The following is a 13,310-nucleotide window of genomic DNA, read 5'->3' as shown; positions in this document are numbered from 1 at the left end:
TTTCCCTACTGAACACAAGCTGTGCTCGTCCATGCAATGAAGCTACTCTGATTCACTTTGCCGAGTTTTTCTATGCTCAAATTGATCATGTAGTAAAAATTTTTGTTTTAAGACTTGCTATGTGTTAGAGGGGTCATCCTGTAGCTGAAGACCAACAAAAGAAAAAAAGTAATGTAAAGAAATAAAGTGCCTCTCTCTGTTAGCACATTTAGAACAAAGTAATACTGAGCCGAAAGATTAAGAAGTTCGCAAGGATACCGTGGCAGCAAAAAGCACAAGAACAAGTCATTTGACAGATAATGGGAGAGGCCTTTTCCCTGCAGTTGGTGTAGTCAGGCTGATGATGATGATGAATTCTGAGCAATTCACAGTACACAGAAACAGTTGTTTTCTGTGCAGCGTGGTGTCATTTACTTTTTTCTATTACCTGGGAATTTTGTTCTAAGGTAGCTTGCAGTATGCTTTGTCTTCTTGCTGATATGCCTGCTGGGATTCAAGTTTTATGTGCAAGTTTACGTGATACTGTGCATATAAGTGCGTGTGTGTACACGTGTATGTGTGTATGCCTGTGTGTTTAAGTCAATGCATGCACGGTTGCCTCCACTGCATTGCAGGGCTCTTCGTTTGTCTGCAAAGCGAGGGCAGCTGCTGTTGTAGCACGACTATGTAAACTCCAGTGATTCTGCAGACAGTGTGTTGGTATTCTTGCATTGGACTACTACAGAGCTCGGGCTGTTCTCATGGTGTGCTTTGCACGTCCTTGTTGTGTGCAGCTCTTCTCAAAAGAGTACATCAACCTCCTCCTCACGGGGTACTTCTTTTTACTCGGAGTATTAGCCATGGCTCACATACTGAGGTGAGTGTACGGTCGTCATGTCTGTTCATAAACTTGAGCAATAAGTATGGTTTTCGAATCCAACAAGAGAGGTATTGCATTCCATATGACCGGCTCACCTGTGACATTGATGTCTGCTGGTGCCATTCTCTTAGCGCATCTGAAAGGTATTACAGTGCTCCTTGCATAGCTAGTCTTACATATCCATTGTGATAAAACGGGAAGCTTGGAATCTTAACATAAGGGAATGCCTGCTGCTCAAAAACTTATGAATTCATTTACTTTGTACCATTTAGTTTTTTTACTATTTAGTTGGTTGGTTACTTATGCATACCTCAGCCTGTTTGAGCAATGGTAGGAGTGAGTGTACATGTAAGTAAAAATAATTGTGACATGCAGAGACAGGAACATAGAAAAATGTAAAGGAACTATACATCAACATAGAATTTAAAAAATAAGGACTGGATAACAAGCCTTGTCGGGATACTAATTTCATTGCCCGATCATGCGGGGGGAAAACTGCATTTCCCAATTTTAGTGCATAAATGGAATGACCTGATGTTTGAGGCATGATACACTCTAGTTGAGGTCAGGCAAACAGGCATTCAAAAAGAAATATCTGAGATGTGACAAAGAGAGGTTTTATACAACTAGAAGATCGTCAGGGATTCTATGTGCTGCCACCGGGAATTTCGGGGATGTGGGGAAAGTGGTTTCAGAAGATGGGCTTGGGGCGCTGACGTAGAGTTGTATGTTGGCAGTGCCGTCTAGTGGCACTTAGTATAACTGAGGCGTGCTGTTCTTTGGGCACATCTCATTTACATGGATGTTTGCCTAGTCGTATTTTCCGTGCATCCTGGTTAAACCTTTTATTGTTTTGCTTTTGCAGCCCCGCGTTCAGCCGTGTCTTGCGAAAATTGCTGCCCAGCCACTTTTATCGCTGGGAGTATAGGATCTCCTTCCAGCGATGGTCTACCACGCAGACCGATGAGTGCGAAGGTAAGATGTGATTAAAGTGCCTTGAAAAAACACAAAGTGTAGCAGTCACACATTAGCTGAATAATGAGAGGTCGAGTGCAAGCTAGGTTGGTTTACAAGGATAGAGTTTAAATATGTGAACTGTTACTTCTTTTATTTGTGTTGTAGGAAAGGACCGGTTAGAAAATAAAATCAAGCATATGTAATTCGTTGAGATATCTCAAGCCTACTACTACCATATTTGCTCTCACAATAGGCGCGTTTTTCTTCCAGAAAATTTGTTTCCTTGTTCTGGGTGTGGCAATTAGCTGTGGTAAAATTTCTGGCAATTTTATTTCGAACCATAACAAAGATCACTGGAAGGTCACTGATAAAGTATACAGTAAAAGCTCATTACAGTAAAAGCTCCTTAACTCGGATCTCACGGGACCGGAGAAAATGTTCGAGTTAACCGAATTCCGAATTATCGAACGGACCATGAAAACAGAAGGAAAACGTACACGGCACAGACATACCTTTATTTCTTAAAGAAGCACATTATTTTTGCCTGCCTCACCGTCGGAATTTCGGACAGAACGATCTTATTTAATCTCATCAGGTGGTGATGCGCATTTTCACTGTCGCGAGAACAAACGCAGAACCCCTCGAGGACAGCGAGGGCTTCAGCGGCCTCCTCCACGGTGCGGCGATGTCGCGTCGGCTCATCACGTCTTTCAATATCATAACCTTTCTTTCAAGATCATTTGCTGGCTGCTGTGGCCGCTTAACTCCTGTGACGGTCGCCATGAAGCGCGACGGCGGCGACAACGCGCACAAACACAGCCGTAACACGCGAAGTCACAACACAAAGAACCAAGACACGAAGTAGTCCATCAGTAGGCATAGCATGGGCGTAGCGAGCAGCTGTTAGTAGACGCTGGATGCGCCGGTGGCCCAAGCGCTTCCGCCGGGTGTTGACTAGCGCCAGCTAGCCACTTCCTTCTCATTCAGTATCGTCATCCTCATATTCTGCTGCAGTTCACTCGGTTTCGGTTTCTCCAGAACTCCGGTTCTGCTGTCGGCTACGGCAGGCGGTGCTTGTGCCTCCAAGCCGTCGAGATCGCGCGACTCCGGAGTTAACCGAGATAACCGGTGCGCGGCTAAATCCCTCCGAATTAATCAGCATTTGACCTCATTGAAATATACACAGTTTTGCCGGGACTGCGCCGCGAGTCTGAGTTAACCGAATTTCCGAGTTAACGAGGTCTAGATAAACGAGCTTTTACTTTAATTAGAAGTCACTGGGACGGTGAGAAATCTTCAAATAAGCGGGTTTTCGAATTAATGGAACTTGCAAAAAGTGGATGCAAAGAGCTTAAAATTATTCAAAGTAATCAGGGATGGTCGTTTGCTGTGCCAGCTAGTTTGCAGCTCCAAGTGCTATTTGTTTTCCAGCTATACCTGGTCACAATTTTGCCAGAAACAAGGGGGAATGCCAGGCCTCACTGCTGCCACGCACACACACAAAAAGTGATCGGAAATGCGCGCCTGTAAAAAACAAGACATTTTCACTGCAACATTATAGCGATACGCGGGCAACATGTCGCCTGCTCTTCGCTGCATCAGCACGCCATAATGCGAGGATTTGCCAATTTTTTCTGGTAAAATAAAAAAATTCAATAATGGACAGTGTGACGAAATTCGATGTGTGTTTTGGCTGAAAAACGCCACCATTGAAGCTTTTAAACAGAGTTTTCGAAGTAGGTGTTGCAGGTAAGAACATTACCAGCAGTGCAAGTACACAAATTGCTGGCGCAACTGGCACTTTTGCATACATTGCGAATTCCGCCGCACTATCCTTTATTAATTTCTTCAAATTCCCAGAAAGAATGAATAAATCACGACATGCTGACATTGCAAGATGCATGTGGCATGCTGGCTGCGCGCCACTTCTGTGTGGCAGTGTAGCATGTCTTATTTTATGCAGGTGCACATTGCAGCTCGAGACCGTTTTTTTTTATGTATAATTTTATTTTTTATGCTGAAAGTAACAAGGCTGGGGTGCTTCAGTTTCCACTTATTAGTATCGCTTTGTTCCATTGCCTTATGACTATTTAGGACTGTTGTTTCCAAGGATTTGCAGTGAAATCAGAAACGGGAATTGGCATACTGCACCCAAGGTTTTCGAATAATCGGACTCGTGCTGACTGCCGCTTCAGATTATTTGTTCAAACTTACATTCCAAAATACAGAACTATGTAAATACTTCAAATTAAGCACTATTTCAAAATAATCACATTTGAATTAACAAGGTTATGGTGTACGTTGCCGTGGAGTTGCAGATATCTGCACTACAGCCAAAACAATCTTCTTTTTAGGCTACACTAGTGTAAAATATGTTGAACATGCAGTCTTGCGTTTTCGAGAATCAAGGCGTGCGACACGGTGTGCTTAATCATTCGAATTTCCAAAAATTAACAGCGAAAGACCCGCATTGCCAGCAAAATACCAACTGAACAGAGAAAGAAAGAAGCTGCGGATATTCACAGATTGTTTCAGGCCTTCTAAATTATGCACATTATCACAGCCGAAATTTTGTGTGTGAACAGGGCCAATAGTTGGACTTCACGAGCTCGCACCCCATATCCAAGATGAATGTTACAAGTCCCACCCATGCCCCCTTTCCTTCAAGTAGGGCTAAAGAGTTAAGGTGATTCCGCACAAAACCGCAACTTTGATCGCATTGCGACTGCCACTGAAAGGCAACCAATGCTGATTAGAGCTAGTCTACAATTCAGCATGTTGTCGCAGGAAGTTTGTGCAAGGCGACATGAAGATTGGGTGTCGAAATGATTGCACTCAAGAACTGATCCAAGAGCAGCATGCATGATGCGATGCTCAAGTTTGCAGCCGGTAGATCAATGGCAACAAAAGTCCGCGTACTGGCAGCAAAGGCTCTTGTCGGAAAGCTAAAAAGCTGTTAAATTTGAGGACAAGGTAGCTTATGCAATAGACTACGCTTTTCTGAATAGGGAACTTGAAACGCACTTGAGGATGCGATGGCACATTCCATGCGGAGTGCGTCTGGCCGAAGCCACGCCGGTGCAGGTGCAAAGGTTGCTCCGATGCACATGCGTTCACCCTTCTTCCTCACTTGGTGAGCCAGAGCAGCACTGCCGCGGTCTTTTTTTTTCCTCACTCTAGTTAACGTGATAGGGCATTGAATTGCAACAGTGAAAATAAGGTTCAGAACTACTATAATCACGGCCAAGTTTGGGGTGTGCGTAATAAGAGTGGAAATAAAAAAAAAGATTTCTTGGGATCACAGTGGTGGTATGCCTATTATGCGAGTAAATATGGTATTAACCTGAATGTGCCCATCTGAAGCCAAGTAAAAATTCTGAAAGGCAGGATGTCTGTCTTCTTCAAAATGTGAGATGTTGATTGCTTATGCACAATTGGCTATATCCAGTTTAGTGTTGTCGCAATCCACGACATCATGCATGACTAAGGCATAAGTTTTATTTGCCGACTTATCAAGCCCCCTTACACACTGGAAGAGTTTTTTTTTTTTTTTTGCTGTTGCGGGAGCATTAACTGTTAAACTAACATCCCCTTCAATGCAACTCTTGGATACCGTGTCTCTTTCCTAAATTACTCTGTTTGTATGGCGTTTGTCTTGCGGGGAGCATCTTTACCACTGGAGGAAATGCCATATGAAGGTTGATGTATGCCTTTATTGAAATCTTTTCTGACATTGTGGCCTGACGCCCCGAAGACATAATCTTTCCCGCGATTTTAAGTTTTTCTGTTGCAGAAAAGCTTGGTATATCTTCTCTTTGTTCTGTTGCTACCTGTTTTGTTCAAGTTGTTTTGGCAATGAGCAGTTGACTACTGTGGGGTTGTGGCAGTTCTGTGCTCCATGCTCAAAACTTTTGATGAACGTGTCATTCGCCTACAGTCGTGCAAGCTGCAGTTTGCTCTCTTCAGTGCTTTTGCTTTGGGAGCCTAACGGTAGGTTTACTGGAAAATAAAAGTTCATTCCTCTTTGCTAATGTGTCATTTTTCCCGTTGCACAGACATTGGGATCTCGTTCACAATATGCCACTGTGCTCGAATTTTGCACTTAAAACCAGTAACAAAACCATTGTTCTGCAAGTTAAAATAAGCCATCCCAAACGCACAGAAGTGCTTGACATCACTGAAATGAGCAAACATATTGGGCGATCTGTCATTGCGTTATCTGCTGGTAAGTCGCCGACTATGGGTGGAGCTTATTTGGAATTCTTTTTTGGTTGTTGCCCACTGTAGCCATGGCAGCTAGACTTCGCCATAATCTGCGAATTCTGCTGATGCAGTTGTTGTCAAATGTGTCATCGGTATAGTTTCCTTTTGCCTTGGCGACCTTTTTTAACGCACTTGCTTTGTTTTGGCATTGTGCAGAGTACTTTGATTACCGCTTCAGCTATGATGACGTAGCCTGCTGGATCTTCTGCTGTCTCTTTGGAGTCTGGTATCTTTGGAAAAAGGTAAGAACTTGGCACTGTTGAGAAAGGGGTAGTTTAAACGGTATGTTGCACACAGTTAAAAAAGATGTCTGTGTAGAAAATGTTTATCCACACGTCATTGTTGGTATGCCGAGTTCTGTCAGTTTGGCCACATTGTAGGCATGGAATGGTCTTAATCGCAGCACAGCTGTCGACTGTTGACAGAAAAGTAACAAGGGTACCTGTTGGTCTTCATAGACCAACATGCACTCTCCTTGTCCTCCTAATCTTCTTTAAGAACATCTGGACTGATTCGTACAGTGTGGGATGCAATTAACAAAATGAGAACAAGTACAGAGAGAGAAAGAAAAGTTGCACCATCTCCCACTAAAAGGAACCATGTGGGGATGCAAAGCAGCGCTTGGTGTTCACTTGTATTTCCATTGTTGTTGCATTTCTGTTTCCCTGTATGTTTCATGTGTGGAGATGTGTATATGTTGTGTACCGCTGATGTTACCCCCCCCCCCCCCTTCATTGTGTGTATTATTGTGTGTGTACTCATCGCACCACAAAAAGAACACCCAGCACTGCTTCCGCTGTTTGCCGTTTACGTTCAGAGTCCCAAGCCCTCTGCTGCTCAGCGGTGCTGCTTACGCTAATGCTTTCACAGCTTGCATTGCTATCACAGCTTATGTTACTGATGCCGTTGCCAAAGAGAGTGCAGCGGGAATGAGTGCACGGTGCATCATATGCGAGAGCACGGCTGTGGCAGAAAGAAAGAAACGGGAGAAAAGCAACATAGCGGAGGCAACGCTCGCGGCCCCTGGGCCTGAAAAGGCGGAGAGAGTTGGCGCGTGCGCAGTGGGAGAGCAGACGCGTGAGGGAAGGATCGACACATCCCTGGGCAAAAGCTGCTTCGCATCTCAGAAAGTTCGTGGCCAGGCGGTATTCGAGTCCAGATACCTGTGCACTGAACACAAGCTTCGTAACCACTCTGCTATCCACGCACGCTTTTCCGGCATAGCGTAAGCTTGTATAGTATAGCATGGCAATGAACGGGAGAAGGAGAGTGAGGGAAAGGAGTGGAGATACAGGAAAAGCAGGTAGAGAGAGTGTAAAGCATGGCATAGAAAGGAAAAGAGAGAATCGGGGAAAGAAATGGAAAGCAAGAAATAGAGGGACAAAGAAAAGTGAGGAAGAAAAGGAAATACAGTCTAAACCCGCAATAACGAAACCCCGCGAGTACGAAATCCCCGCGGCAACGAAATATTTCCGGATCCCCGCCGAACGTTCATAGAAGCCCATGTATTACATATCTCGCAGCAACGAAATGTTTTTGGACAGCGATCTCGCATTAGCGAATTTTCTACCATGGTGCGGGCCTTATTTTACCCTCCCGCCAAAGGTTAACTGTCGAAAATATGCTTGTATGCGTGTTATGCACACTCAAAATTTGTAAACGTCTGCTTTTTCCACGCTAGCGTGGGTACCGCCGTTTTTGTTTACTTAAGGGAGGACGTGGCTTTGGGATCGCAGGAATTGGCAAAAAAAATCGATTTTTTGAAAATCAAGTTTTCAGTTTCTGGAACCCTTCTTCTATCCAATTCCAAAATATATACACTAAAAACCGCGCAGAAGTGCTTCGGAAAATTCGTTTCACCCACCTAGGTAGCGAAACATTTTCTGGAAATCGCGAGAAAACAGCGATTTTCAAAAAATTATGGCTTTGCGATGGCGGGGTCGGGAGCCGGCTTCTTGGGATCATCAGAAAGAGCATTTCTTCGTATTTAACTTTCTCGCCTCAGCTGGCTCCTTCCTTTAAAAACAAGTGCACACAAAGCAAACGTTTGAAGATAGTTTCGACGCCCTTGATTGGCTTTGGCCGCCATGTTGCCTCAGCTCGCCTCGCCATTGGCCCGATGCTTGCTCCAGGAGATCGTCGTCTGCTGCTTGTGCGTCGCGAGTACATGGCTCTCGAAAATTGCTACTTCGTGACGTGTTCATGGCTCGATGATCACTTGATATAATTACGCTTTAGTTAGGAGCAGTAGGCGGATGTGCGATCAGGTTACTACGAGCGCGGCGCGTCATCGGAGTCGTCTTTAGCCCTCACTCCGTTGACAGCGAGACTGCGAGCAGGAACGACGCGCTAGCGCACTCGGGGCGACGTGTTTCGTCGCAAGCAACGAAGCTGTAAGCGGCGGCACGGTCAGATTACTACGAGTGGCTGCACCGGATGCACGATCAGATTACTACGAGTGGCGCGCGTTCTACGAGTGCGGCGCGTCATCGGAGTCTGCCTTAACCCTAACTTCGCTGACAGCGATACTGCGGGCAGGAACAGCGCGCTAGCGCATCCGAAACAACCCGCGGGTTGTTTTGGATGCGCAGGACACCCTTCGCTTCTTTGGTGCACATGGCGACGACGTAGCAATGGACCACTTTTTCCATTGCGAAGGCAGATCTTTGAAGTTGTTGCATGGCAAGGGTCGGCAAAGTAAGTTGACCGACTTCTGGCAATAAATTTTCGTTCTGCTGGCCGTATCAATGTTTTTATGTCTCGTACTCGCGGCAACGAAATTCTCTCGAAAACGAAATTTTTCAGTTTCCCCGGCAATTTCGTTATTGCGAGTTTCGACTGAACATAAACTGAAAGGAAGAAATAGTAATAGACAAAAGACACGAAACGGATATGAGACAAAAAAAGAGAGATAAAGAAAAAAATAATAATGGCATATCCCACCTATTCGGGTAGTCTATGTAATGCGAAGCAGTTAGTGATTTGTGGCCTATTCTACATTTTCTTTTATTGCTTTGAGTTAAGCATTGTATGTTTGACAGTCTTCATTCGTATCTTGAGTAGTTATGGACCTATGAAGGATTGGCCCGTTGCTAAGTGAGGGTTCTGGAAATTTCGGCCCCCTAGGGTTCTTCAGCATGCACTTAAATGGAAGTATATAGGTCAGAAACATTTTCGCCCCCATCAAAAATGTGGCTATGGCGGCCTTGATTCAATCCCGCAACTTTTTGGTCAGTCATCTAGCAACATAACCAGCAGACAAATGTGGCCGGTTAGACAGCTCGCGAATGTTTTTCATTTATAATCGGGCTTCCATTGCTTAGGCATTGAAAGTGTGCTGCCACGTTGTTCGCTATGCATGCTTTGCTCAGAGGCATTTCCCACGTTCCCTTTCTCAACTTTGCAGCACTGGGTGGCCAACAACCTGTTTGGGCTTGCCTTTGCTGTTAATGGCGTCGAGCTGCTGCACATAAACACGGTGGCAACGGGTTGCATCCTGCTCGGTGGCCTCTTCGTCTACGACATCTTCTGGGTGAGCGAGAACTGGGCTGGGAGACCGGGACTGGCCTTGCCTTCGTGAAGGTTGGCGTCCCCCTCCTGTGTTTGGGCCTGTTCCCTGTTTGGCTGTCGTGTGCTCTTGCTGAGAGTGTCTTTCATTTCGATGCACAGGTCTTTGGCACGGACGTCATGGTGACCGTCGCCAAGTCTTTCGAAGCACCCATCAAATGTGAGTTCCCGTGGTTTCAGCATTGGAGGGGCAGTCGACTAATGAATAGAATGTGTGGTGAACAGTCCCGTAGCCAGGAACCTTTGCCTTGAAGGGGAGGGTGTGGCGGGTCACTTGTAGAAGACCTTTGGTGTTTGAGGGAAACAGCTGTTTTTCAGTAGTTATTACACCCCACCCCCAATTGTGTCTGTAGCCCTCTTTCCACTTGGTGCCTGGGGTTGTGGAAATATGGTGCAGATGCAGAAGATGTACATAGATTTAGGAAAATGTCAAGGCATTCCATAGTGATGAAATACGCTTTCAAAAATCTGTCTACATGTCAGTAATAGTTATAGAAGATTTGAATGCCATAGGACTGGAGAAGGGATGGTCAACCAGGGAAACATTGCCTCTGACCTGGTACTAGCCTGCATTGGGCAAAAGGAGAAACCTAATCAGAAGTAGAGGGAGTGTATATGGACAATGGCAGTATACAATAAACCATGTACAGCCCCATAGAAGGAAACACTGTGTTAAAACTTGGAGAAGTTGAATAAGGATGAGATCTGGGCTAGTTGGTAACAAATCATCATACCGTATTGTTAAGTAGCCCACTTTAGATGGGGACAAAAGGGACAAGATAGACACGACACACAGTGTCGTGTCCATCCTATTTCCTTTGTCCCTGTCAAGAGTGTGCTACTTTGCCATACGGTATAATGATTAAACTTAGAGGTGTGTTGATAGGTTTGTGCAATTTTGTAAGGGAACTGCATTGTATTCCTACGAATCTGGTCACTAAACGTGATGTCGGCTCTGGCATAAGTGTACAGCCAACATTATGCTGGTGTACAACAGGAACTTAAGGTAGTGGCAGTGAAAGAACGTATGTGCATTGCCTAGCCGCAAATTGGCTCATTTCGTGAGCACCGTACATGTACGATATATGTACAGGGGGTGTCAAAAGTTTTGCGGGCCATGCTGCCATAGTAACATATGGGATAGTGGCCTGGGAACTTTTGACGTGCCCCCCCTGTACACAAGTTGTGCAGAGTTAACGCAATTATGCCACAATAAACGGGTATCTCTTACTGAATAGTTACTGGCTAAAAACTGGGTGCATTGCTAACGATTAGTTATCAGCAAAAAGCATGGCACATTGCTTATATCATGCTTAATATGTTGTGCCAGTTCATGTGATACCACGGATTTCAGATTACTTTCTCATGTCCGCACTGCTGCTGAAGTGACTTGGGTCCAGTGGAGAATGTCTTTTGCGAACGCTAATGGAGCGATGTTTTAAGTAAAACCATTGGTAGATAGGGCAGTGAAACCTTGAGGGAATGTAACGTATATGGACATGCTACATTGACATGTTACAGTGGTAATACTATGATGGAAGGTGTCTTTGCCCAAGAGTAATCGATGTTATTGCGCCTTCATTTTCAGTGGTTTTCCCCCAAGATTTCCTTGAGAGCGGCTTTGCGGGCAAGCACTTTGCCATGCTCGGCCTAGGAGACATCGTCATTCCTGGCATCTTTATCGCCCTCCTGCTGCGGTTCGACTCCAGGTACGATTGAAGTAAAGTGCGCATGTTTCTGAGTTTTTAAGCTGCATTTTAATGGGGCTTGAAACAAACAACGGCGTGTCTTAGATTAGTCTGTCCTTTTACAACATTTCTGAAAGCCCCAGTATTAATATGGCACATATTAATTTAGTCAGCAATGTTATGGGTGAGAATGCTCTGTGCTTAACAAGTCTACATGTGTACCACACCATCTTCAAACAAGGCATTGAGTTCTGTAAAATTTTGAAATCGGTGGAAAGTTTGTGTAATATAAACTACACGCTTGAAGTTGAAGTTTGTAATGGAAACTCGTATATTTCACGTGCTGTGGTATTTTAGTGGACGTAGCTAGATGGCTGTGTTTTGATGGTGGCAAAATGTCGAAATGACCATGTATTGAAATTTTGGTACACATTTACGAGTAACCTTGTGGTCATGATTAACCAAACATCTCCCTTTATAGTGTACCTCAAAGCTATATCCTTGCCCTGGCATGGGAAAACCTAGAATTTTTTTTAATGACCAGTTAACAGCCCCGTTGTCCAAAACGTGTGACAAAGTGATAACTGCAATTTTGTACAACGTGAACATGCTGCTGCAAGATTATTACGAACAAGTGCTGTAATAAAGAAGTTGTGAATAATAGAACAACTTGTTTCGGCTGATTTTTGGTTTGTCACCTGGCCTTACTTTCTTCTCGATGACCAAGAAGTAGACGTAGCCAATTGCGGTGACTATGCCCACTTCAACAACATGATGCGACGCCAGCGATTACGTTATCACGCAGCCAGCGATTACGTTATCACGCAGCCAGCGATTACGTTATCACGCAGCCAACGAATGAGCAAGGCTTCCTTCAGAAGTCGCTCGTGTGAGGGTGGTGTGGTGAAGAAGCAGGATAAAGGCACAGCCAAAATTGCGTCGCCGCAGGGTCAAGTTGTCATTTCATAGTGTAGAGAGGACCAATCTACGACATTGGTGCAACGAAATGTTGTCCCAGGGTAAAATTGCGTCCCTTCACGTACGAGGAGGATCAGACAGGTACTGGAGAGGGGTACGAGCATTGTTTTTCAGAACGGAGCGTCTGAGCAGCACGCACCGCCCTGACATTCATATGTAATGTAATCGCCGCAGCTGTCTTGCATGCATTGGTGACCTTATTTAGGAGATTGGCTCATCAAGCAAGCTTCCATTAGTGCTGAACACTGTGGGAATTGACTGCCACAACCCCTCTTTCTCTTGCAGCCTAAACAGGCAAAGGAATCTCTACTTCGTGAGCAGCTTTGTTGCCTACGTGCTCGGTCTGGCGCTAACCATCTTCATCATGGTCTATTTCAACCATGCACAGGTGAGAACCACAATGACTGATAAAGACATACCATATCTACTCCATTCCAATGCATATCCCCCCCCCCCTTCCCACTGCGCTCCTGGCTTACAACTATAGGGGCCGTTGAAGGGGACACACATGTGTGGAATTTTTTTTTTAATTTTCAGTATCTACAGTTCAAATTTTTATGATACGCATTTTTCACAGCTGAAAGCAATAATGTAATTAGTTTTCGGCTGTCGCTTCCAGATTTAAAAATATTGACTGTTTCATAAACTTACATTCTGCCCACTGTTTAGACAGCTTCTTCATAAAAGATTGCTGCAAATTAGATATGACAGTGGTCTGTAATGAGAGGGAGTGCAAGGAAACCACATTTTGTTTTTAGTTTCATTGGTTCAAGACTTATGGCCTTATAGGGGCCGTGAAACGTTTTCCGAAAATTTCCAGCTTCTTGTGTATTTGGAATCCTTGCCGTCCATTTAATTCTATAGCTCGACTCGCTGGGCTCTTCTAAATAAGTAAAAAAGTGCAATTTCCTGTCAACTGTGCAGCTGACATCACTTTAAGACAGCCAAGGAAAAGTCTGTCGTCGACAAAACATGGCGGCGTAGCGATTTTATTTAGC

The 13,310-nt window shown here is 44.7% G+C and overlaps 1 protein-coding gene across 1 annotated transcript in view; it reads left to right on the top strand.

Moving 5' to 3' along the window:
• LOC119163264 (signal peptide peptidase) overlaps nucleotides 1-13,310 on the top strand; it is a 29,381-nt gene that overhangs the window by 5,460 nt on the left and 10,611 nt on the right. Inside the window, exons 3-9 of the mRNA XM_037415221.2 lie at nucleotides 774-856; nucleotides 1,725-1,834; nucleotides 6,236-6,321; nucleotides 9,486-9,611; nucleotides 9,749-9,806; nucleotides 11,235-11,355; nucleotides 12,598-12,700. Coding sequence (XP_037271118.2) covers nucleotides 774-856; nucleotides 1,725-1,834; nucleotides 6,236-6,321; nucleotides 9,486-9,611; nucleotides 9,749-9,806; nucleotides 11,235-11,355; nucleotides 12,598-12,700 — 687 coding nt within the window. The remainder of the gene's footprint in view (nucleotides 1-773; nucleotides 857-1,724; nucleotides 1,835-6,235; nucleotides 6,322-9,485; nucleotides 9,612-9,748; nucleotides 9,807-11,234; nucleotides 11,356-12,597; nucleotides 12,701-13,310) is intronic.

The sequence above is a fragment of the Rhipicephalus microplus genome, chromosome 9, assembly GCF_043290135.1.
Source record: "Rhipicephalus microplus isolate Deutch F79 chromosome 9, USDA_Rmic, whole genome shotgun sequence".
In the NCBI taxonomy this organism is placed as follows: Eukaryota; Metazoa; Arthropoda; class Arachnida; order Ixodida; family Ixodidae; genus Rhipicephalus; species Rhipicephalus microplus.
This window is presented reverse-complemented; position numbering and strand designations above follow the sequence as displayed.